General features: G+C 43.9%; 2 protein-coding genes across 2 annotated transcripts in view; both read right to left on the bottom strand.

The window, feature by feature from the left end:
• ATP6V0D1 (ATPase H+ transporting V0 subunit d1) overlaps positions 1–21,527 on the bottom strand; it is a 102,788-nt gene extending 81,261 nt beyond the window's left edge. Inside the window, exon 1 of the mRNA XM_069085757.1 lies at positions 21,227–21,527. Coding sequence (XP_068941858.1) covers positions 21,227–21,356 — 130 coding nt within the window. The 5' untranslated portion in view covers positions 21,357–21,527. The remainder of the gene's footprint in view (positions 1–21,226) is intronic.
• Positions 21,528–23,252: 1,725 nt separating this feature from the next.
• On the bottom strand, positions 23,253–25,564 carry AGRP (agouti related neuropeptide). Its single transcript, XM_069085929.1, has 4 exons — positions 25,484–25,564; positions 24,986–25,163; positions 24,412–24,500; positions 23,253–23,492 (listed from the first exon to the last, which is right to left on the bottom strand). The coding sequence occupies exons 2-4, from the start codon at positions 25,161–25,163 to the stop codon at positions 23,313–23,315; spliced, it is 447 nt and encodes a 148-aa protein (XP_068942030.1). The 5' UTR covers positions 25,484–25,564; the 3' UTR covers positions 23,253–23,312.
• Between the last annotated feature and the right edge of the window lie 832 nt (positions 25,565–26,396).

Here is a 26,396-nt window from a genome sequence, read left to right as displayed (position 1 = left end):
CAGGGGATCACCTTCACTACAGTAGCAATCTCAATAGGGCTTATTTTGGGGGGAGGGCTTATTTTAGAGGAATCTTACACAGTAAGGGGGGCTTATTTTCGGGATAGGTCTTATTATCGGGGAAACACGGTACCACATCACATCCATTCATAACGCTTTTCTTCTTCAGGGTAAGTATGCCAACGTCCTTCCAGCAATACTCATGGAGCCAAGTTAACAGTTTACTTGCTTTCCTGCCCATCTCTGCATGTTCTTCTGCTGGTCAATATCCTTCTTCAAATATGGCACCTACAACTGAATTATGACCCTCTAGGCATAGGTCTCAGGACCAGTATCTTCTGACAGTGAACATGATGCCTCTCAAAGCAGCTTTCTGAGCTGCCATAGCACATTGCTGATTCACAATACCCTCCCAGTTCACCAAAACTCCTAGATCATGCTAATTGATGCTTTTTCTCTTTGTATCACATTCATTTTCAAATATATCTATCCCCCAATATATGCTTTATAACCCATTCTTTGTTTAAAAAAATATTTTTTAAGAAAACAGTCCAGCAAGATCAAAATATGGACAGTCTGATAGAATATGAAACATATATACATACAGTCCCTGACTTCTATAATGAAGGGAAGCACATTTTCTCAACTCCCTCGGATTTTCATATGAAACAAGGCTAGGAGTTAAAGGAACAGAGTTATACTTCCCCTTGCAAATTTTATTTTTTTTTCATGAAAATGTAAAATTTCACATATCTCTAATAAATTTCAAAATTAGTAGATTCAATCCATCATCTAGTCTGTCAGGGTCTTTTTAACTTAAAAAAAAAAGCCCTATCTTGTTCTTTTATATCTTTATTTCTGAATATATTCTACCCCTCCCCTCCCCAATGAGCCACCTCTCTTTCAAGATCTTCATCCAGAATGCTGGCTATCTAGTAGGTCAAGGTCTACAAACTGAACCTGTCATGTTCTAGCCTCTTCCCCTGGCATCTCTGTGAAGGTGACCTATCCCAGCCAAGTAAAACCAGGCCCTTGGTGGGGAGAACAGGTAACAAGGAGCTGGAGGCACACCCCACAAATCACAAGGTCAATACTCCTAAGGGCATAATCCCAGGAGTTATTCAATGGGCATATCACCTCTGGCTAGGTGTGCAGGAGCCCCCAGAGAACCCTCTAGTTGATTATCAATTTTCCCCTTATTCCAGTCCCTTCACTGCCACTCCACTGGGCTCGGAGTCATGAAGAATTGGGTTCAAATACATTCACAGATATTTCTGAGTTGTGTGACCCTGGGCATGTCACTTAACCTGTCTGCCTCAGTTTCCTCAGCTGTAAAATGGGGATAATGGATCGAATGAGATAAAGGGCTTAACACAACTGGCATATTGTTAAGTGCTTAATAAATCCTTTTCTCCCCTCCTTCCTCTCTTCTTTCTACTCTCTGGGCCATTCTGGGCCCCAGCTTTTGAGGTTCTCTTCCAGAACCACTAAATTCACCCAAGCACCCTCTTGCTTTTTCCACAGTACACTCTGTCTGGTGGACACCAACTGCTGTCTCCCTTCAGAGTCCTCCACATTCACATCAAGGAGGCACATCAGAAAAAAGAAATGGAATAAGGGGCAGAGTCCAAAGATAACTGCTAGATAACAGCTCATGGAAATGAGGGGGTCTCACCAGGCCTGCTAGTAATGCCAAAACATTGCCTGGCTGGAAATGGGCCTTACTAACCCCATATAGTCCTGCTCTTTGGTTGTGGGCTCCTTCTGAGAGGATGCCCATAGGGTCCTAGGGTAAGTTCCAGGTAACAGTGATATGCAAGGACCTAGGTCTGATCCCCATCTCTATGAATCGCTAAGAAAAGGGAAAAGATTCTAGAGAAATGCACAGCAAAAGGTAAAAACTTTAGGTGCTGCTCACTGTCAGGCCCCAACTCAGAGATGACTTCCTTCTCTTCTCATTCCCTCTGGCACCTATGGCCCTTACTAAAGCTGATCTGCTTGGCTACTTTGCAATTCCTATAAATGTTGGGACATATAGGTCTGACCTACTTCCAAATGAAGGCCATGCCATGTAGCCCTGCTTTATGGTTTTATGTCAGGCATCCAAGGTTATTCCTCAAAAAATATTGAGGCTTATGACTAAGCAAACAGTGTTGAGTTTACTGTTACCTCCCCCTAAAGCTGTAACGTCAACAGTAGTAAGGGGAAGGAACAGAAGGGACTGGACCCAATGAGCTCTAAAATCCCTGGTAGGATTTCAAGACATAAAAAAACAAAGTGCTTTGTTAGGTCATGGGGACTGAATAAAAGGCATTCCCAAATGCTAGGAGCAGGCAAAGTTTCCTTGAGGAGATGTCTGAGTTAACGAGGAATTTCACAAATGAAGGAAAGGGGGAAAAAAATTAGACATATCACACACAAAGGCACAGAGGAAAGAAAGCCTAATACTCACATTCAGGGAAAACAGCAATCCAGTCTGGCTAGAATGGAGGGCAGTTGGAAGACAGTAAGATGAGATAATGTGTGTGGCCAGGAGAGGGGGATAATCCCCAGAAAGTAGAGAGCCTCAAATGTCCATCTAAGGAATTTATCCAGAAGGTAATATTGAATCACTGATGATTTTTGAGTATGGTAGCAATGGAATCCGTTTAGGAAAGGGTGAAGAACTGGGTTAGAGGTGAGAAAGAATAGAGGCAGAAAAACCTTTTAAGTCTAAAAAAGGAGCCTTTTACTCTCCATCATGAAACAGTAGATCTTAGTAGGTAAAGCATAGGCAGAGATAAGATGAAGCACGGTACCCTCAACCAGAAAAGGTTGGCCTTGGAGCAAACATTGACATATCTCTTTCTCCCATCTAAGGAATACCCACTGCTGTCTCTCCTTTGACCCAAAGAAAAGAAGGAATGGGCAGGGAAGGGACAAAACTAGTGGGAGTTAGGAGAAGCAAGTCAGACTAGAGACCTCAGGTCTTCCACTCTGCCAGAACAAGCCACCAAGGAAGAGGATGATGAGGGGTGAAGGAGATGGTAAACCTCACAGAGAAAACTCTCTCTCTCCAAGGACCTCTGGTGGCCAGAGGAAGGAGAAGGCAGGAAGACGTAGAAAAGGATAAGGGACGGTCCTTTTCTGCCATCTTGTGTTGGACGGGAGAATATCATGGATAATTCAGGTCATAGCTCCTGGTCAGGAGTTCAGTCAAAAATGCCTGCGTCAATTGGGTATCTTACCCTACAGGAAAGTAGGGAGGAAGGGGATAAGAGAGGGGATGAGAGAAGGGAAGGCATAGTTAGAAGAAAACGCTTTTGAAAAGGGACAGGATCAAAGGAGAAAACAGAATAAGTTGGGGGCAGGATAGGATGGAGGGAAATACAGTTAGTCTTTCACAATATAACTACTATGGAAATGTTTTGCGAAACTACACATGTACAACCTATATTGAATTATCTTCCCTGTGGGGGTGGGTGAAGAGGGAAGAAGGGAAAGAATCTGGAACTCAAAGTTTTAAAAATAAATGTTTAAAAGACTTGTTTTTTATAGAAATCCATCTTGCCCTAGTAGAAAGTTAGGGGGAGTAGGAGGGAGGATATAAGAGAGAACAGATTGGGGGAAAGGGTATTCAGTAGGCTCACTATTTTGAGGTGGGGGTAGAGGAAAGACTGGGAGAAAAATTTGTAACTCAAAATCTTCTGGAAATGAATGCTGAAAACTAAAAATAAATAAATAAATTGAAAAATGCCTAGGGGGACAGAGATAGAGCTGGAAAAGAATTCAGACACAGAGTATTTATAACTTAACTTTATAGATGCAGAAAATTGAAGTCCAAAAAAAAAAATGGACTTAGACTCCTAGATTGTAAAGAATATTCGGGCATGGCCTATGTCTCATCTCCCTTTGTATTCAAGTGCAATCTGCATCTCTGAAAGAAGGAAGAGCTCATTAAGATCACAATTCTATGAAAATACTGGTGAACAGGGAATATTATTAACTACCTGAATAAGTAAGAAATTGGGGTTGTAAAGATAAATGTTAACAAGCCCCTGCCTTCAAGAAGCTCATATTCTACTAGACACACAGAATTACAACTCATACAGTGTTTTACATCCAGGAAGTGCCTATTACCTGCTCACACTGCTTGCTGTGGCAGAGCTGTGTCCAGAACACAGAGATCTCAGGCACCAAGTGGAGGTGGGTTGCTTCTGTTCTGAGAGAGAGGGGAAAGAAATGGGAAGGTAAAAAGGAATACACTACTAGTATACTACTAATATACAAAGGAGGAAGAAGGGAGTGGAACTCACTATTCCTCATAAGTGGGCACTGGAGAAGAATGTACAAACATGGAGGAAAAAAATGGGGAGTAGATATCAGGTGAACATCACTCAAGCAGGCCAGTCAAAGAAGGGCTGAACACACACACACACACACACTTTAATGTAGAAGTATATTTAACTTAACAGAGATATTTCTTTTTTGAAGGAGGGAAGGTTAAGTGGGAGGAAAACAGTACAGAGGGAACAGTCATCACCAAGAAACCTTCAACTTCAGAGTCTGGAGGAGGGAGAGGAGTTTAAAAGAAAGGAAAAGAAGAAAATAACTGGAAAGTAAGAGGATGCCTGTCCCTTGGGAAAGGGCAGTGATCACGCTTAGTTTGTTTTCCCCTTGGTGGGGCCAGGGAGAGTTAGCTAGCTAGAGGTGCCAAGGAACATTTAGGACCAACCACCAGTACTTCAATTCAACACAGCCCAAACTGAGCTCAATCTGTCACACTGTGGGTCTGCTACTCCTCCTGATTCCACTATAACAACACCATTTACTCTGTCTCCCATATTCATCATCTTGGGTTTGTTCTTTGGGAATCTGCCATGGTGTGATGAAAAGAACACTAGATTGGGGGGGGGGGTCCTGAGAATCTTCATTTAAATTCCACTTCTGCCTCTGTGACTTTATTCACTCTATGATTTTAGAACTCTTGTTCTCCCTGTGCCTCAGTTTCCTCACTGGTAAAATAAGGTGGCCTGATTGCTCAGGTCCTTCTCAGCTCTAAATTTGTGATCTATGACCTGCCTCTATGTAAACTAACTCTCCTGCCCTCAGAAGCCAGGGGCTGGGCACCTCTTCTCTCACATTATCGTGTCAACTGTCAATTTCTACAAGTCCTATCCCTCCAGTGCAGGACCTTTCCCTTGCACTTACCAAAGCTTGTGGGCCTTCTTCACTTGGACAGCCTGCCACCCTCTTCAGCCTTTCATGACCTCTGCTATAACCTCAAATGGCATTGTTTTAAGTTCAAAAGCAGGGACTGTTTTGGTTTTGTCTTTGCAATGCCTTGCAGAGAGTAGGCATTAAATAAGTTGAACTGGATCATTTTAATTCAGTATGTCCAAATTTAACTCACTCTTTTTGATCACCATTTTTCCTGTCACCCAGACTTGGTCACCTTTGGATGAAGGGAGAGAAGAATCAGATGACAGAGCCAATGATAGGAATGGGGCAGCCAAGAGAAAGAGACATCTGGGATAAGGGTGATGAGATCAACCCGTCAATCAACAAGCATTGGTTATGGGCAATCCTACGATGTTTCTGGCACTGTGCAAAATATGGGGGAGAAGGGGATTTAAAAAAAAAAAAGCAAAAAACTATCCTTGCCTTCAAGAGGCTTCCATTTGAATGAGGAGATAAGATGTACATAAATACAATACATGTATCTAAGATAAATACAAAACGGATTCAAGACAAACTTCAGAGGGAGTGGCAGTAGCAAGCTTCAGTCCTAAACTTTGTCTTGAAATGGATTCTAAGTGGCAGCGGAGGCTAGAGATTGCCTTTCAGACCCAGGAGACAGTAAGTACAAATGTGTGAATGCAAAAAATGAAACACCTTGTGCAATGAAATACAATGTAGCTGAGCCATAGTATGAGCGAAGGGGAGTAAAATGACTGTAAGGATAAGAAGTGCATAGAATTTGAAGAGCTTTAAATACCAGAGAGCATATATTTGATCCTAGTGGTAAAAGGGAGTTACTGGAGGTTATTGAGTAGGGCAGTGACATGGTCATACTTGCACTTTAGGAAAATCACCTTGAGAGTCTGAGGAGGAGGGATTCAAGGGGAGGAAAAACTTGAGACAGGCAGACCCAGTAGGAGACTATTGACACAGTCTGGGTAAAAGCTCAGAGGGCCTGCACTAGGGTGGCGCTTGTGTGTGAACAGAATAAAGGGGTGACGATGGATTTGACAATCAGCTCTCTGGGGCACTGTGCATCTGCTGCCCTATCTGGTTTCCACTCACAGAACAAGATGCTCTCCTAAGATTCCTACATCAATGCCATGCTGCTTATATGAGCACCTCCTCTTCCCTCTGTGTGCAGGGCAGAGTACTCAGCTCTTCCTGCTGCTTTCCTTTACAGAAGGCAGAATCTGGACTCTCAGATGGATTTGACAATCAGCTCTCTGGGGCACTGTGCATCTGCTGCCCTACCTGGCTTCTACTCCATAGAACAAGACGCCCTGGGTACCCCCTGGTATCCTGTGTCTCCCCCCCGCTTCCCTATCTCATTTTGTAAGTTGTTTTCCCCTTTAGATCGTAAGCTCCTCAAGGGCAGGAAATTTCTTTTTATTATATCCCTAGCACTTAGCCTGCGTTTATTGGATTGTATAGGATTAGAATGGTCACAGGATCACAGACAGGAGGTCCCCATCTCCTTCAGGAAGAGTCCAGCAGGGGGAACCAAGTCTCCACCAGGATTTCCTACCATGCCAGAAACGGAAGAAGTTACTGGGCAGGAGGAAAAGTGAATGGCCCACGCTTCTGTGACAGAGTAAAGACAAGCACAGGGTCTCCTAACACTAGATGTTTTTCCATCATACTATAAGCACGGTGACCTTGATGATCATAACGTTAAGTCACTACAAAAATATTGCAACATTTGGTCCGTTATTTTTAAGAAGAGAGGAGCGTAAGGGTTTAGAGAGTTTTGTATCCAATTTTAAAAGGAGAAAGTCTCCGTTTGAAAATCTGTCAGTCTAGAAAGCCTTGACCAGAAACAAGCCAATCTGGCCCTCAGTTTCTTCATCTGTAAGATAAAGGGATAAAGATCCACAGATGGATCTCTAAGGTCTCTTTAAACTATAAGTTTAACAATTCATGGATCTATAAATTCATTCCTAAGGGTTTTGAAGGAAAAAGGTTTGACAGTACATGAAACAACCTGGTATAATTAAAAGAATACTGTGTCTGGAGTCAGAAGAGCTGAGTGTGAATCTCTGCTATGCCCCTTGTTATTTATGCAAGTCACTTGATCTTTCTGGGCCTCACTTTCATTATCTGTAAAATGGGGAAAACTAGATGATAGCTAAGCTCCTCCTTCTCCAGCTCTCAACCCTATGAACCTATGATTTTCTGGTTTTCATCAGTAAGTTATAGAGGTCTGGCACAACATCAGAAACCAGGCCAAGGGAAAGAAGGGGAAAAAGACCAAATAGAGAAAGTTTATGTTCATAACAATCAGTGCCCATTCCAACACTGGATCCCTGCTATAAACATTGTGAAACAGGAGTTCTGTAACCAAAGTAGAATGTGGATTGTTGCTGACATTACTATAAACATCTTAGCCGATACAAATCTGTGTAAAACATAAACTGGAACAAGATGTAATCAACTGAAGAGATGGCAACATTAACAATGTGGAAGACAGGGAAATAAATCAAAAAAGAGGGTGGGATGAGCTCTAGCATGGGAAGAGGGAGTTAAGCAAAGGGGTATCTGGACTGAGAGCAGCAATCACGGCATGTTCTTCACCACCCTGGTGAGAGCAACATAACCCTCAGGGGGAGAGGCTTCAACCATGAGTCAAAAGACAAGTATTCCAGCCCTGGTTTGGATGCTCACTACCTGCTAAATCTCAACCAAAGTGTTCTTTTTTCTGGGCCTCAACATCCCTATCTATAAAATAGGAGAATTGGATTAGAAAATATCTACAATTCCTGCTAGTTCTCAGAGCCTATAACCGAGAGGTCATATAGCAGGCCAGAAAGTATGATCTGGGGAAGAAAAATGCCTCAGGCCTTCACTAAGATCTGGTGAACAGCTACTATATGTTGGTGGTATATGAAATGGACCAAAGGTAACAGGTGAAATGCCCTAGGGTCTCTTGGGTCTTTGTATTTCATACATTCTACTGCTATTTGCTTTCATCTCCTCACTTCTCATCATACCATTACAATTCTGTCCTTTTGGGCCTGCATTCTCCCTGACTACTACTTTTCATGTGTCTGGAATAGGCATCCCCTAATAGCTCTCCCTGTTAAAATCCTTTTCTTTCTTTGAGGCCCAACTCAAACACCTCCTCCCTGATCCCATCTGCTGAGGGTCCCCTCCCTCCCCCCCTATATCGCTCCATATATCACTTTCTTTTGGCAAGTTTTATCCTAAGACCAGTAGACCACAAACTCCCCATGGGCAGACTGCCCTCTTTTCACTGTTGTTTCACTAGCACCTTGCACACAGGATAATAATATAATAATAATATCAATAATATAATAATAATATTAATAAACTAGGAATAACATCTCTAATATGTTCCTTTACTGGTCATTGGACAAAGATCTCACATTTAACAAACTCACAAACTGACAGCCATAAAACAACTCTGTGATTCTTAGAACTTTCTGCCCCCTTTCCTGCCATTAGCATTGCAAAAGGAGAAAGGGGCCACAAGAAGACTGAAAGACAGGTTTCAGTTTTGTTTCATGGGTTGCTTATATCCCCCCATCTCCCAATTTAATCAATAGGTGGGTCAATTTACTGGGGAGAAGGGAAGGAAGCATTTATATAATACCTACTATCTGCAGGCACTGTGCTAAGTACTTACAAATATCTCATTTGATCCTCACGACTTTGTGAGGTAAGTGCTACTATTATCCTCATTTTACAGTTGAAGAAACTGAGGCAAAGAGAGGTGCCCAGGATTACACAGCTGGTAAATGTCTGAAGCCAGAAATGAACTCAGGTCTTCCTGACCCCAGATCCAGGGCTCTACACAGTACACCACCAGCTGCCTCTACTGATGATGTGTCTGTCCAAAATTAGTTTGGGTAATCTTTAGAAAATGGATTCTGCCTGTTACTGCGGTCAGACATGAAAGTCTTCTAGCATGGTAAGACCTGCCAGAGCTTGTGTTCTACAGGCAAAGCTTTTGAGGAGGGAGGCATCCTCCTACAGGGGAGGCATCCCAGTGGGACCTCACAGGTGTGAGGAGCCTGCAACATACAAGCACTTAAGAAAATAAGTGAAGAATGTCATCAAAGCACTGTAGGGTGGGAAGAGAAGATGGGCTGGTTGTGTGGCAAGAGGCAAGCCAATGGCTAGGCTGGGAGCATCACTGGTGTCTTCTCAAAGTTAAGGGAAAGCAGCAAAGGCCTCTAGGCCATTGGGTGGACACCCTGGGACATGCCCCTTGGGGAGCAGGTGAACAAGAATGGCACTGGGCTGGTGGGAAAGAGGGACTGTGATCCATTATCCTTAGAGGGAACTCGCCCACCAAAGAGATGCCAGACCCATTTGAGTAATGTCCGTGAACTGTAGAGGAAGATTCAGGCTCAATGCTAACTCTCCGAGCTACCCAGAAGTAGAATCGACTGCCCCATCACTTCAAGTCCAGACTTGTTGGAGGTATTGGAGTGGAGAGCCCTGCTCAAACACAGGATGGAAAAGATAATTTCTATGAATCTAATCCCTTGGTTCACTAATTCAGAACCTTGACCTTAATTTGTCTCCCAGATAAGGTGCCTCTAATAGGCACTTGGTCACATGGTTATAACCTGAATTCTATGCCAGGATCCTGATGGAGTTCTCAAACTCTCCAAGACTGCTGGTGCTTCTCAAACTTTGTGGTCTCAAGATCCCCCTCTCAAAATACTGAGGACCACCTCCCCCCAAAGAACTTTTATTTATGTGAACTATACCTACCAGTATTTACTGTGCTTAGACATTAAAATATCTTAATTATTGTGAAAAGTTTTGACCTCCTCCTCTCTGCCCCCTTCTCCCCAGCAGGGGGACCCCTGGATCCCTGGAAGTTGGCTATGAAGTCTCTTTCTCAGGCTGTGCAATTTGTGATTTTGGGTGAATTTGAGACTTAACTTACCTATCATTGGTCTGATCACCCCTGGGGTTAATGGTCTGCTATCTTGGGGAAGGGACAAGCAGGTTCATCAATCTCCACAAAGAACTATGATCGAGAGATAAAAAGAAAACAGTTTATGGGATCATGGGACTGAGAGCTTGAGAGGTCCACTGAGTCAAACACCTCACTGTATAGATGAAGGAACTGAGACTCTGAGAGAAGCTACAGCTTAGCCAGAGTCACACAGATAAGGATTTGAACGCTTTGATTCTGAATTCATGCTCCTTCTACTACACCATGCTGCATATTATAATGGCTATTCAATATATGGACTGCTCAGAAGAAATGGGATCCTTTATTTCGATTTCTGGGAGGATAACAGTTAACTCATACTCACATACCACTTTGTAAATCCTACTGTATTTTAGTTGAAAACACCCCATGTGGTGAACAGTGCAAGTATTCACCTAATTATAAGTTTTAGGGATGGAAGGGTTCTTTAAAGGTCATCTATTCTAAGATCTTTATTCTATAAAGGAGAAAACAGATCAAGGAAAAGTGACTTACTCGAGGTCATTCAGAAAATAAATAGCACAGCAAAGGAGCAAACCTAGGTCCTTTAACTCCCAGATCATTACTCTTGCTTATCCCTATTTAAAAGATGAAGAAATTGAGGCTACTAGCCCAGGGTCATATAGCTCATAAATATCACAGGTGAGATTCTTAATGAGATCTTCTGAATTTTTTTTTTTTACTACAGCATGTTATCAACTCATCACCTCAAATAGTCCCAGCCTCCTAAGGATGGGACTATATTCACTCCCTAGAAGGCCAGATTTGATGCCACATGTCTGAAAGATACTTGGATGTTTACTAAAAAGGGCACTAAAATCACTAACCAGAAGAAAGGCTTTTCAGATCCTTCTATCCTTATACTATATGGTATCAATAAAAAAAAAAGCTCTAATCAGGAAGCAGGGGATGGGGGATGACCCCCCCAAAAAAATAAACCCTCAAATTTAGGAAACAAGATGACTGAGACAAAATTTCACACAGGCACCTGCTGATCAGATGAAGGAAACTGTTGGTCTGATGAAGAATGCTAAGAAGAATCCACCTTCCATGAAAGTAATTTGAATCTACAACAGGAGTAAAGAACCTGTCACTCAGTCCTCAATTTGATCTCAATCAACCTGAAGCCAATTTCCTAAACTATTAGGTACCTCTCTGCCTAATATTAAAAGGAAAGGAACAAGCATTTGTCAAAACCCATATAACTCCATGCTTATGAAAATGCAACTTGGCTTTTAAAACTGCACATGATGGTCATTTTACTCCATCTTTCCTTCCTAAGAGAGTCTGTGAATCTCCAGATAACAGGGATAATTACACAAAATCATGGGATTCAAGAATGTTAGGGAAAGGACTATGAAGATCATATAGTCTGACTACCCCCTACAGAAGAGCAAAATTGAGTTCTGAGAAATAGTTTAACTTAGCATCATGACAGCAGAAGGAAAAACAATATATATATATATATATAATGTGCTTATTCAATTTTAGAAAAAGGAATTATAATTTTATGTTGATATTAAAGAAAAAATGAAAGGGAGCAGTAAAGTGTGAATAATCCAGCTTGGGAGAATATTCAAAAAGACATTTTTTGGCAGCCAGTGAAAATATACTTTAAGAATCAAGAAGACCAACCACCTAAAGAAAATCTTACTATGATTAATAAGGCAAGTCAGAAATTACTGCAAGAAACAGGGCAACTTCCATAAAAAGGAAGCCTTCCCTAAGCAAGAAGAATTAGGGAAGAACCCCAAAGCATGACAGGTCAGGTGAGGACCTGAAATTAAAAGGGCAAAATAGAAATTTGAGAGGCACCCTGCAAGAAACTCCAAAGTCTACAAGAGCTTCGTAACATACATGAAAGGAACTCAGCCTAAGAACAGGTAGGCCCTTTTCATTAGCGTCTAAAGTGAGAATTCAGTGATGCTACATCAATTATGCAAGGGAGGACTAGGGTTTCTTTATCAGAATAGAGGCTTGGATGAGAGTTTTAAGAAGTTGGGCAAAGGGAAGCCCTTGGCAAGTTTTTGGATAAGACAGGAAACTGGAACATTAAAATAGAGAACCTGGCATGCAGAAGTTATGAAGACTGGGGATGGGAGGACATGAGCTGCTGGTCTCTCTCACTTTTAATATCTCTTCTCTTTTTCCTCTTCTTTCCTTTCTTGCTCCTAGATGGTTGTATCTCCCTCTACCTCTGGACATGTCTGTCTGTCATACACACACCCCTCTTTCTCCTTCTTCCTCTCTCCCTCCTCTCTTTCTCTGCTCTCTACTAATGGATGTCTCTCCCTGGACTAACTATAATTTGGAACAGAAAAATACTTTTAGTATAGATAAACTGCCCTCATCCTTTATACTCAACCTTACCTCTCATTCCTTCCCATCCAACCAGGTCAGTTTTCTCACTGTGTTCCTCACAGACCATGCTAATTTCTGTCTTTACCTTTGCACTCTATGAGGATAATATCCCTTTGCTACGTATTCATTCTTCAAGGCCCAGCTTTAGGCTCACCTCCACAATCTTTGCAACTTTCTCCAGCAATCATCCTGTTTCTCTGGATTTTCAATCTTTCCCTCTCAACTGGCTCCTTCCCATCTTAATTTGTGTACATATCACATTCTCCCTCAGGAGACTTTAAATTCTTCAGGTAAAAAAAAAATGTGTACTTTTCCCTCCCTCAGTAACTATTATAGGACAGGTCTTCTGCAGAGAGTAGACACTTAAAAAATGTTTGATCATTTTTACTGGATACACTCTGATTAATGTAATGAAGCATTTTGTTTCTTGTTATTAATTTTTAAAGTGGGTGAGATATCATATACCATAATAAGTTCCAAATAGATACTTAATCTAAAATTTAAAGATTACATCATAAATAACTTAGAGAAGAATGGAAGGTTATTGTAAATAGATAAAAGTATGTGAACAGTTTTCAAAAAAAGAAATTCAAACTATCCGCTATGGGAGAATTTTTTTAAAATATCTAACAAGAGAAATGCAAGTTATAACCACTCTGAGGTTCATTTCACACCCATAAAGTTATTAAAGATGATAAAATCAGAAATAGTCACTGTTAGAGGGAATGTGGGAATATGCTGTTAGTGGAGCTGCCTGGTAGGGTAGCTAGGTGGCCCAGTGGATAGAGTGCTCAGTTTTGAATCAGAAAGACCTGAGTTCAAATGCAGCCAGTCTCAGACACTAACTAGCTGTGTGACCCTGGGCAAGTCATTTGACCCTAATTGTCTCAGAGAAAGAAATAGCAAACCACTTTAGTATCTTTACCAAAAAAACTTCCAAATGAGGTCACAAAGAGTCAGACATGACTGCAAAACAACAACAGTAAGAGCTATTAACTGATCTAAACCCTCTAGAAAATTATTTGGAATAATGGAGAAAAGTCACTAACATGCTCTTTGACCCTCTAAATTATATATATATACCCCTGAAGAGGCAAAGACAGAAAAAAGGTCTAAAACCTAACAATATATTAATAATAGTACTTTTTATAATAATTACAATCAGAAACAAATATTGTGGCAGATGAATGTAATGGAATATTACTTATGTTTACAAAATAAGAATTCAGAGAAGATGGAACATGAGGAATTCTGAGAAACGTGGGAAGACTTAAGTGAACTAATATAGAGTGAAGTGAGCAGAACCAGCAGAAAAATACCCACAAGGACTACAACTGTACAAATATAAAACAACGCTAAGAGGAAAACAGATGAAGAAACACATTTCCTTCCCCTTGGTAGAGATATGAAGGACTATAAGCGCAAACTATTGCTAATAAAGTTGCTTTGTTGTTCATTTTTGCTGTTTTTATTTGTTACAAATGAGGATTGGATTGGGAAATAACCATAGGACAAAAGGTAAAAGGCATGAATCAAATTTAATTTTTAAAAATGTAAAGACCAAAAGAGGTGGTGAGTTATGCTTCTTTAAATGTAGAGTAAATTAAGTGAAGACCACAAATAAAAAGCAATTTAATTGGGGCAGCATGGCGCTGTGGAAAGCACACCGGACTTGAAGTCAGAGGATCAAAGCCTGATTCAGCCTTCTATGACCTGGATGGCCTTGGGCAACAAGCATCCTTCTCTATGACTCAGTTTTCTCTCTTGTAAAATAAGAGACTGAACTAGATGACCTCTAAGGTCCCTCACAGTTCTATACTCTAGGATGCCTTTGATTGGCTTTTTCAGTTTTGTTTTGTTTTGCTTTTTCCTGTAGGTCTATAGCCTTTCACAGAGAAAAGGTTCCTTGCCCTTGGATTATAAACTACTGCTGTCACTACCTCTCTTCAGACCCCAGTGGAGACAGCCAAGATGCTGAACCCAAGAGCCCTGGAAAGAGCAATATGCCGTCCTCCCCCCCTCCCCCAAACTCCACTCCAGGCTACTGACCCTGCTTCCAGTCCAGCCCCTGCAGTCAACACCCAAAGAAGGGCCCAGCCATCCCTACCACCTGCAGACAAACTGCCACCTATGAGGCAGGAAAGCCAGCCTAGTTGAAGCAGCAAAGTAGCTCAAGGAAAAGACAAAAAGGCAGCAGGTGCCAGAGCAAGTCAAACCAATGCTATCACTTTGACCATCAGCTCCCTTCAGACCCAACTGAAGAAAGACCAGGCCTCTGAATGCAAGAGACCTGGGAATAATAGTACACCTCACAGACCACTAACTCTGCTTCCAGTCATGGGCCTTACAGGTACCAGGGAGGGGAGCAATTACTCTGAAGAAGGGGCTCATCTTCTTTGCCCCCACCATACCAATCCATGACCAATACCACTCATGGGAAGGTTAAGTACAAGGGTTTGCAGAATGTCATGTCAAGATCCCCCAGATCACAGGTTCTGCTTCTAGCCAAAACCCCCAGAGGCCATTATTCCAGGAGGCAAATCCTGTAGAGACAAGACCTAAAAACTGTTTCTGCAGCCAGGGCAGACCCCCACCTCCTTAGCAACCACAGCTGATGACCTGGAAAAGAAAGTTATAGCCTACAAAGTCAAACGCTGTCAAACAGTTCAGCATCAGAAACAGATGTGATTTTTGTTCATGGAAATTACATTAAAGAAAAAGCATTATCATCTGCTCTGCTCTCTGGTAAGGATCACAGGGCCTTTTCACCTGACTTGTAGGTGACATCTCTTGTATGTTTTTCTTCCATTAGAATGTGAGCTCTGAGAGCAGGTATTACTATTTCTGCTTTTCTATTTGTATCTTTTTCTACTTGTATCCCCAGCATTTAGCACAGTAAGTACTTAATAACCGATTTGAGGTTGTTTTTTTTTTCATTCACAAGGCATCTTCCCAGAAGTGATCCATTTTGTGATTATGAGATATGTGGCTAAGTGATAATATTTTTTAAACAGTCAGAGAATAAAATCAACATAAAACTGTAAACATATGCTATATGACCTTGTTGGTAAAAGCATTTCCAGTCTCTGGGCTCCCTTTTCTGTGAAATTATGAAATTGGACAAAATAGTCCCTAAGTTGCTTTCTTAGTGTAAAATGATATAATAATTATGAAAATGTGTCATTTTAACATAAATATAAGCAGAAAGGGGATAGTCAGTAAGAAGTCTAGAAGAGGAAAGGAAAAAACTGAATGGGGAGTTAAAAGTTATGGACTCACTGACTGTTGGGACTGGACAGACTCTGAAAGATTGTCTAGTCTAACCCCTTTATTTTATAGATGAAGAAACTCAGTCCCAGAGAGATTAAGTATGACTCTAGATACCAAAGAGACTACTTTGACTACTCAGTCAGACTGACATGTGTTCCCCCTATAGTGGAGGACTGTGACTTGTCAACTTGACAGAAATAACCCTTTAGACCACCCCACTCTCTTCACCCTATTTCTGTAGCTATTAAGTAAACCTCTGATTATTAGATTCTCCTGTACATCTCTGGATGACCAGAGTGCCAGGGAGATGCATCTCACAACATAAATGAAGATACTGTTGGTAACAATCTTCCTGCATTATGCACTAATGTATGTATCATTGTGTTTTAAGGGGAGCTAGATGGTACAATGGACATAGTGCTGGTCTGGAGCCAGGAAGACTCATCTTCCTAAGTTCAAATCTGGCCTCAAACACTTCCTAGCTGTATGACCCTGGGCAAGTCACTCAACTCTGTTTGCCTCAGTTTCCTCATCTGGAAAATGAGCTGGAGAAGGAAATGGTAAACCACTCCAGTATCTTTGCCAAGAAAACCCCAAACAGGGTCACAAAGAGTCAGATACAACTCAACAACAACAACAACAAATCACTATATATTAAAGTTATCTATCTTTGTGTCATCCCCTTTCTAGGCTGTAAACTTCATGGGGGTAAGAATCATCTAAACTTTGAACAGTGTTCTACAAAGTTTTGTGAGCATTATGGTAGTATGAGCCACTTTAACAAGGCCTAATTACTCCTCATCATCTAGGTTCTAGAAATACAGAGCTCAGATAGTAGAGTCTAGAGCTGTGATGACCATGCTGGTGTATGGTCATCTGTCCCAGTTCACAGTCTAAGGACCAAGAATGTTAGAGCAAAGAGGGAACGTAAAGATCACATAGTCCAACTCCCTAACTTTACAGATTGGGAAACTGAGACAAAGAGCAAAATAACTTGTCCAAGATCACAATGCTAGATACTGGCAGGGTCAGGATCCAAGTCTACTAACTCCTACATACACATCGAGGCAATTGTTCAGTCATACAAATTATTCCAATTCTGTTACTAGGCCAGTTTTCAAGTAGCAAAGTCTATTCAAAGAGCAAGTCCATTCTTGGACTTATCAATTGTATGACAGCAGGACCATGTACTTGGCCCTTACAACCTATTACCTTAAATATCAATACTTCTAGTAACAAAGACTAAGATCAATAAACTTTGTTACCAGAAGGATAGAGATCATCAAATCACAGCATACAGAGGTACAGCTCTTAGAGATCATCTTGGCTAAGACAATAACATCTACAGTCTTAGCCAAGCATTCCAGCCCTTTCAAAATCTGGGGCCACCATGACTTTCCAACAATGCCTCATACTACTTCTCCTAAAAATACTCTATGGTCTAGCCAAAATGGACTATTCTCAGTGCTTGGAGCACAACTCAGGAAACTCTGTCTCTGCTCACATCTGGAACATTCTAGATCAACTGCCACGTCTTCCTCGAGACCGCTCCTGACCCCCATCAGCAATGATCCTTCCCCTACTTACCCTCTAATATAACACTCTGCATGTCATTCATACATTTAGCAAGATCCTCCATACCCAGGCTGTTTTTGGTTAAAGGAACTCTGTCTGCAGCAGATTTCGGATAGGATATTTTAAAATGTATTCATAAATCATTAAGGACCTCAGAGATCACTGAGTCCAATCTCTTCATTTTATAGGTGAAAAAATTGAAGCCCACAGAAAGGAAGTGATTTATTTGCTCCACACCACACTGCTTATCAGTAACAAAACTGTCTCCAGCACCCAAGTCCAGTGTTTCTTCAAAGCATAACACTACTGAAGCCATTCAAGCTAGAAGCTAAAGAGGAAAAGGATTCTAAAAGTGGAATTTATACTAATAAGTGTTTAGTAAATACCTCAAATTTTCCAGCAGGTAGATAAGTCTCCCTGCCACTGGGGTATCAGCAGTTCTATCACTGCTGGAGGGTGAAGAAAACTGAGCTATGGTGTGAGATCTGATGTGAGAGAAGGCTATTACTAAAGGTACCACTACATTAGGATTATCTGTGGTAGGGAGGAGGAGAAAGCAAAGGCTAGAACCAGGGTGGGGAAGCCTCAAGGCTACATGTGACCTTCTAGGTCCTCAGATACGGCCTATTAACTGGGTTTTATAGAACAAATCCTTTTATTAAAGGGATTTGTTCTATGAAGTTTGGATTCAGTCCAAGGGCTGCACTTGAGGCCTAGAGGGCCACAAGTGACCTTGAGGCCACAGGTTCCCTACCCCTGGTCTAGAAGGTATGTTGTAGAGGTATAGAAGGGTCCATCTACTGCTGGATGGTGGTAGTCATTAGGGATCTTTCACTAGGTGCAAAGATTCCTCCTGAGTCACCTGTATGTTGTATAGAATATAATGACAGCACATGTACATGGTGATTTGTAGTAACCCTGTAAGGTAGGTAGTACAACTATAATCTCCATTTCACACATGAGGAAACTAAAGCACAGACAGATTAACTTGCCCATAGGAATAAATATCAGAATTTGAACCATCTCCTGACTCCAAACTCATCTCTTTCCACCATACTACACTGCCGCCATTCAATAGTTCAAACATTTTATTAATTATCTACAATAGACATTAAGTGCCTACTTTATGCAAGGTACTATTCTAGGCACTGAGGATACAAAGATAAACCCAGTTGATGTCCTTAAGGACCTTGCATTGTACTAAGGGGAAAAATCTGTATATAGGTGAGTACAAAGTCAATCAGGGATAGGAATCCTAGGAGGAGGGAAGAATCCGTGAGAAGACTCATATAGGATAGGGAAGCCAGCTTGAATCTTATAGGGACCTAGGGGTACGAAGAGCTCCCCAGAAGGAAGCACATTCCAGGATTAGGGGACATCCAGTGCAAAGGTACCAAATGTACACAGAATGCAAGTACAAGGAACAAAGAGCACCAGTCTGGCTGGAAAAGTGTGTGACAGGAATAATTCAGTACAGTAGGATGCAGTTACATTGTAAATAGCAATGCTGCAGTTTTGTGGAGGTGGAATCTGGCAGATCTGAAAAGTGGCTGGATTGGGGGAGGTAAAGAGCCTAGGAAGACTGATGATTTGAACCTGGGTGACTGACTGAAAAGATGTGAAAGGCACTATGTCAGATGCTGAGGATAATATGTGTTTGTTGAAAATGAGACAAACGATGTAGTCCTTGTCCTCAGGAAGCTTATATTCTATGGGGAAGTTACAACATGCTTACAGATAAGTAAATACAAGATAATCTGAAGAGGGAGAGGCGGAAGGAATGAAGCACTTATATAGCACTTATTATGTGCCAGGCACTATGCTAAATGCTATGCAAACATCTCATTTGATCCCCACAATAACCTTGTGAAGTAATACGTCTTATTATCTCCATTTTACAGTTGAGGAAACTGAGGCAAAGATAGGTCAAGTGACTTGCCCAGGGTCACACAGCTAATAAGTGTGAGTCTGGATTTGAACTCTGATCTTCCCGACTCCACGGTCAATGAGCTCCACAGGGACATTGAGCTGCCTCTAAAGTAGAAAGTTAAACTGTTACTGAAAGAAATCTAACAAATGAGGGAAACAGAAAAGGCTTCCTGTAAGTGGCAGCAATCTGACAAAAGTCAAGGATTCTGAGATAAAGATGAGAATGCAGCAAATTTCAGGTATGAGAGAGAAGATGCCTGTGCAAAAGCACTGAAATGGGAGCGGGAATGCCTAGATCAAGGAACAATGAGTCGCAACCAGTTTGGTTGGAACAGGTACATACACAAAAGAGACAGACAGACTAGAGAAGAAGGTCGTCACCAGCTTTTGAAAGTCTGTAAATGCCAGATTATACAGATCACATTTTGTCCAGAAATAACAGTAAGTCATTGGAGATATTGGTTCACTTTGTGGTTCCTCAAGGACTCTTTTTTTTAAAGGGATCTTATTGAAAGGGATTTCAGAAATGGAATAATATAATTATTCCTAGATAAATAAGGACAAAAATACTGTTCACACTCCACCTCCAATCTTATTTAGATAAAATCAGATTAAAATAGTTAAAAGACAAAGTAGAAAGGAAATCACAAAATAACCCGCCTAGGAGGTGAGTGTGAAGGGGAGAAGAGGGGTCATTCATGTGCACTGCCAATGGGATAGCATATAGAAATTAAGTGCATATGTGCCTGAAAGTATTTATTTATTCATTACAATTTTAGCGCCAGCAAACAGCAGCCTCCCTCTCCCAGCAGCCCACTCCAGAAACTCTGAAGTAACCAGGGAGTGTCTCCACACACACACACCCCCAAGGAGAGTCACACATACAGCCTCTAAGGATTATCTTGAATATTTACCCTTGGAAGGAATTGAGCAAGAGTTCACCTTACAGTCTTACATTTTCCAAAGGTTTCAAGCCCCAAGTCAGTCTTCCCGAACCAAACACCGACGCGGCTAAGATCTTCCCTACTGTGTGATGCTACTAACACAGACCCATCCCTCGAAAACTCCTCCCACTCCGGTGCTGGACAGCGGCCTCCTCCCCGCCCAGAACCTCCACAGTCCCAGGTTTTATTTATTGGATTTGGAATTAGCGGGTTGGACCTCAGAAGACAGACCCAGAGCCGGGAGGGCGGGAGGAGGCAGCAGAGGGGGAAGACGCCACAAGCGGCCCCGCTCAGAGGAAGCTCTCTTCCACCTGCTGGGCAGAGCTGGCCAGAGGAGGAGGAAGGAAGCTGCCGGCTCGGCTGGGCAGATGTGGCAATGAGAGACGCGAGCGGCCGGCAGGGCCAACCCGGCGAGCCCCGGCTCCGTCCCCACGTCCACTCCCCACTCTCCAGTCCTCGATAAACGAGCGGCCCCCCACTCTCCTCCATGACCTTCCGGGTCTCCCCCCGACCCCTCTACCCGTAACCCACCCCAGAGCCTTCTATTCCTTGAGTGTGCTCTGCACTGGGGCCTCGGCATCGGTGCCGCCTCTCCTTCCCCGACCCGACTCGCTCTAGCCCCCGAGCAGAGAGTGGGCAGCGCGGCCTGGGCTCCGTGCGAGGCCGAGCCTGGCCCGGGACCCCCAGGAGTGTCCCCGCGGGCCCTGCTCCGCGCCGGGTGGCGAGACCTTGCCTTCCTCACTCCTTCCCCGCGCCGGGCCCAGCCTCGCGTTGCCTTACCCCCCCCCCCCCCCCCCCCCCCGGGGGGCCCCCCCCCCCCCCCCCGCGCCCCCCCCCCCCCCCGCGGCGCGCCCGCCCGCGCCCCCCCCCCCCCCCCCCTACACGACGCTCTTCCGATCTAGATGGGCATTCTCATCAAGTAATGAGACCCCCGGGCCGGGCGGGCCTCGCTCACCCTCGAGTGTCTCACACTGCACCAGGTTGACGTAATCCGACTGGCTTAGCACCCCGGCCTTGAAGCCCCGGACCAAGCCCTCCAAATAGCCATTGTCCACGTTGAAGTAGAGCTCGGGGAAAGCCGACATCTTGGCGGCGGCGGCCCCGGGTACTTGGGGAGTTTAAAGGGGGAACTACTGCCGAACCGGAACCGGACCGGGCATGTGATCCCGCCCCCACGGATCAGGTGACTCGACGCCAGGGCGGTGGCACTGACAGCCAAGTCAGATGACAATCTCCTCCGCCCAGGTCACGTGACCCAGGGCCGGCGAGAACTATTGGATTATGACGATTCCTGGCTTCACGGGACAACGGGCGCGTGCGCAGAACGAATGCTTTTATTGCGCATGCGCGAAAATTCGCGCACTATAATTTGTCCCCAGTGGGATATTCGTGGGAATGAAAAATGGACGGGGCTTGCGGGTCAGCATTCCTGAGATCTCTACCTCCCGACCTATGAGTCCCCTCCTCCCCAGGCGCCGTCTGTTGACGAAGCATAGTCACCTCCTGCCTCCCGGGGTGTGTGGGGAGGGACACTAATTCAATTAATTCTCCTTCCCTCTCTTCCCCCGTCTCCCCCATACTCTTCCCCCCCTCCCCCCATTTCCATTCCTCGCAACCTTGGGGGAGCGAGAAAGGCCTCCTGAAGGAGTGGAAAGGTGGCATTGCGGGTTATTAGGAAACCTGGCTTCTAATTCCAGCACTGCCAATGTGAGGTCCTGGGCGAGACCCCTTTCCTCTCTGAGCCTCAGTGTCCTCAGCTGTGAAATGAGAGGCTTGACAAGAAAGATGTTCCTTCTAGCTCTGCCTTTCTCTTTTAAGGCTCCTTCCCAGGTGGGACCTTCGAAGGTCCAGATCAGCTCTGACATATCGAATCTGTGGGAAAAGGTCACTTGTCTCCATAAAATTTTACAAACCGCCGTCCCCCCCAAAAAAACCCAAAAGACATTCTAGATGCCTTCACTTATTTGAAGAACTGTCTTAATAGTTCTTTAAGATTTGCAAAGCATTTTGCCAATATTATCTCTTTTTGTCCACACTGACAACTGAGGTGCTATTATTATCATCCCCAGTTTACAGCTGAGGTAGTTGAGGCAAAGAACTGCCGTACCCACGGTCACACACTGCTGAGGAGTATCGATCAGTATTTGAACTAAAGTCTTGCTGATTCCCAAATCCTGTGCTCTATTTACTGTTCCACCCACCTGCAAGTAAAGACTGAATGACAATTTGTCGAGGATATCCTCGAGGGGATTAGGAATTTGATTAGATAGTCTCTGGGGTCCCTTCCAAATCTGTAATAGATTAGTTTCTATAGGTCATGCATGTATCTCTACCACTGCACCTAATGCTATTGGTCAAGATGGAAGGCTCTTAATAAATACTTGGAAACATTTTTCAAGTGCTGGGAAAAGGAAGGCCACGGTGTTAAGTTTGTGGGAGAAATGAAGTTAAGGGTCAAGTGTGTAGTTAGGGAAAAGACTAGTGGAGACATCAGTGGTACAATAGAAAGGACCCTGGGTTTGGAGTCGAATAAAGTTCGAATCTCACCCAATTGGTATACTAACTTCCCTGAACCTTATCTTTCTCATTTGTAAAATGGAGATAATTGTACTGCTGCCTACCCTTCCCAAAGGTGTTTTTGGTTTTCGGTGGAATGTTTTGGAAAGCTCGGTGGAAATTCAAGTAGTTGTTATTGGATAAATCAGAAGAGGTGATATGCGGACAAGGGTAAGGATAGGTATGTGGACAGGACCGGTTTCAGGAAGGTTGCCCCCAGAGGGGATAGTGCCTGCTCCCCGCCTACCCATCCTCAGCCCTGTTTGCCAGCCGCTAAAGCTCAGATCAGAGCCCTGCCGCTGCAGCCAGAGTTCCAGAACTATCCAGCCCTGAGCCCAGTCAAAGTTTGCTCCCGTTTGGGACACAACTCTTGGATCTTGGAGTAAGAAAAAGCCTCATAGTGACAGGTTTCCAGCTTTGCTCTCGGGAGCCTTTATTGGTGCTTGTACATAACAGGTTTCTTGCTGGCCCTCAGCCTAGCCCGACTAATTGCGGCTACAAGGGTAGTTGGTGCTGATCTTGCGGCAGTAGCAGAAGGCGTTAAAAAAGCGGCAGTAACAGGTGGCACACGGATCGCAACACGGAACCTGGTGACCCAGGCAGGACTCGAGAAGGCGAACACAGCGTCGTGGGGAGCGATCTTCGCGGGTCATCGGACCAGGCATCTGCGGAGGGGAGGTTTCTGACGCTCTGGCTACCATACCAGCCTGGCAATGAACTAACTCACTGCCCTCAAGTCCCCAAAGATGCCCATGGCCACCACACATCACCCCTTGTGAAGTCTTCCCCATATTTCGAGGGGGAGAGAGGAAAAAAAGAGATCCCAGTATTTCTAGGTTTAGTATTGAGATTTAGACACGTAAGGGACCTCTTCTAGTTAAAAACCTCCACTTCTCTTATTTCACAGCTGGGAAAGTACCCAGGGAGAGAGGGTGATTTACCCAAGGCAAAACAGCTAGTAAATTTCAAAGAGAAGATTACAAACCAGGAGGACCTCTGACTCCATATTTTACCTGAAAACAATGGGGTGGTAGCGATCCTTGGTTTAGCTCTGAAATGCTACGATTCTAAGGAAAAAAAGCTGCTGAAACGTGAAACATCCCTATTCACCCACTGGAGTTCCATCAACCTTTTCTCTTGTTAAAGACCTTTGCTCAAATCCTGGTTTTGCTACTTAGTAAGAGCTGACTTTAAAGAGAACTTTTAAGATTTACAAAACACTTCACCCCTATTAACATTTGTACCTTACAATAAAACTATTAGGTAGGCATTACTGGGTACAATTCAATTCAACAAGTATTAAATTATTATGGACCTACTATGTGCTTAGTAAATACGGGAGGAAGGATTTCAACCTAGTTCTCTCCTCACTCCAGCATTCTTTCCATTACACTGTATTTTCTCTTATTACCTGTGTGAATTGAATCGAGGTAGTTAATCTCTCTGAGACTTAATTTCTTCACCTGTGAAGATCTTTTCCCAAAGTAAGTCCTGTAACTTTAGGAGAGAGGCTGAAGAAACTAAGAGTTTTCTCCCTTCTGCTGGGGGCTTACGACTTTGTTCCTTCCCTGCAGTGATACTTACCCCAGGTGCCAGAGCCTCGGGATCGTCCAGGAGGGATTCTTCTGACAGCTCTGATGCCATCTGCTCCAGCTCTGACTGTATACCAGGGCCTGGCAGGTAGAGAAGAGGTGAAGGGAAGGCAACGCCCTACCTAATCCAGTTCAGCCCAGCCTACTAGAGGATCCCTGGAGTGGGAGATTGGGCAAAATTGAGGGAGAATGAAAAGGAGTGTGTGGGGGAGGACACAGAATCCAGCCCCAGGAGGACATGGAGATTAGTTCTAAAGGTCGGCTAGAGTCCCTGATTCCAGCATAGTTATGTGGAAAGACTACTGGATTTCGTTTGAGGCAGAGGGGACCTGACTTCAGTTCCTGACAGTCCTACTCACTACCTATCTAATCTTGGACAAGTGTGTCAAGTCTTTGAAGTGATGGCGTTGGATTATATGATCTGAGAAGTCTTTTTGAGTTTCTCGGTGTGTGGACACCAGCCTTGGGGAAAAGGGGAAGATTCCTAACTTTGCTGGCTTTGTGAGCCTCAGAAGGAAATCTTTGGTCCCTTGGTTGTCCATAACTCCCTAGGTTTCAGTACTGACCTGAGAGTCCCAGAGAGGAGGCAGGAGCTGAGTGCAGGAGCCCAGGGTACAGAGCCTGACTTGACCTACTCAGTCTGGAGCGAATAGCCTCTGGGTATTGCTGAGTGGGCTGGGCACCCAGGGCGGTGGGCAATCCCTGCAGCATGACCCAGCTCAGCAGCAAAGCATTCAACATCATCTGGCATAGACATCAGGAAAACATGGACTCACCCTGTGCTGCAGGGGCTCCTGAGTCTCATAGCTCTTAACATATCTCCAGTCTGCAGCACTTAGTCCCCAGTACCCATCCCCTCATCCCTGTGACCTCCCAGACATTCACCTCATGCCACCCCCTTCACTGCCCCCTGACCCTTATCCTGAATGACAGCCTTCTCTCTTTGAAGAAGTCACCATCCTTTCCCTACATAGGCTCCCAAATAGCAATAATGGGGCTAGGGTCTCAAAGGCCATTCCCTCCCCAATGAAGAATTTAAGAGCCTCAAGCCCAGGGGGTCTCACCGCCTATGAATTTGTCCTTGTCCCTTTCCTTGGAGATAGCCTCTTCCAGCTGCCCTCCCAGCGGCCACCCTGTTTATATATCCAGGCCCTAATGAAGAAGCAGGCCACATGACTCCTTGGCGGGATGTGAGAATGGGGGGGGGTCATCCCTGAGCCAGAGATATTGTTCCCTGAGGTCCCCGCCCTCTCTGTCCCTAACACTGGGGGATGGGGTGGTATCCTAGGGTTTGCAGAACAAGGGCTGGGGCCAGAGAGCTACCCCCTTGGGATCTGAATTGAAGGGGCCTCCCTCATCTCTGCTTTCAAAGTCCTGGGTGTCCCAAACCAAGGATAAGGGTTCAGCAAACTTGGGGTTCAACCTAAGAACTTATGACAAAAAGGAGTCTGGGGTGCTCCACTCCTTTGGATGAAAAGAGGGAGCTAGGAAAATAGGGAATGGTCATGTTTCTCTAGACTATGGAGCAGGGGGAAGGGAGGGGGGTGGAAAGGGAGCAGGATAGTGGAGTAGGAGCCATAGAAGTAATTAGGAGTAACAAGGCAGGCAGGCAGCAAAGAGCTTTTTAATTTGTGGCCACAGAGTTGTCCACCCACTCCACATCAGAGCTTTGTAATCAAGGCCCTATGCAGCCTGTTCCATTTCCTCAGCTTCCAGGAAAACAGAATGAGAGAAAACTAATGTCCCACATTGGGAAAGAGAAAAACCTTGTGGGGAGGTAGGCAAGGGGTTTGATGAAGCACCAATTGTTTGCTAGGGAACACACCCTGCTGCCATCCTCATTAACTATTAGCATACTCTCCTGTCACCCAACCCTAGCAGGTTTTCCTGGAAGCTAAGGAAATGGAAATAGAACAGGACATGCCACTCAGTGATTGAATATCCTGGAGCTGAGGCCTGGCAACCCTAGATTAAAAA

Source organism: Petaurus breviceps, unplaced genomic scaffold (genome assembly GCF_028583685.1).
Source record: "Petaurus breviceps papuanus isolate PSGF00001 unplaced genomic scaffold, PetGlider_PUasm1.0 176, whole genome shotgun sequence".
Taxonomy (NCBI): domain Eukaryota; kingdom Metazoa; phylum Chordata; class Mammalia; order Diprotodontia; family Petauridae; genus Petaurus; species Petaurus breviceps.
Note: the sequence above shows the minus strand (reverse complement) of the source record. Positions and strands in the feature narration are given on the sequence as shown.

Excerpts from the sequence above, each read along its gene's own strand:
- AGRP (XM_069085929.1), bottom strand. The coding sequence starts at position 25,163 with ATGATGTTGAATGCTTTGCTGCTGAGCTGGGTCATGCTGCAGGGATTG. Across the intron at positions 24,501-24,985 it reads CTCCTCTCTGGGACTCTCAG|GCCCTGGTATACAGTCAGAG; the intron begins GTCAGTACTGAA and ends TCTACCTGCCAG. Across the intron at positions 23,493-24,411 it reads CCGAGGCTCTGGCACCTGGG|ATGCCTGGTCCGATGACCCG; the intron begins GTAAGTATCACT and ends TCCCCTCCGCAG.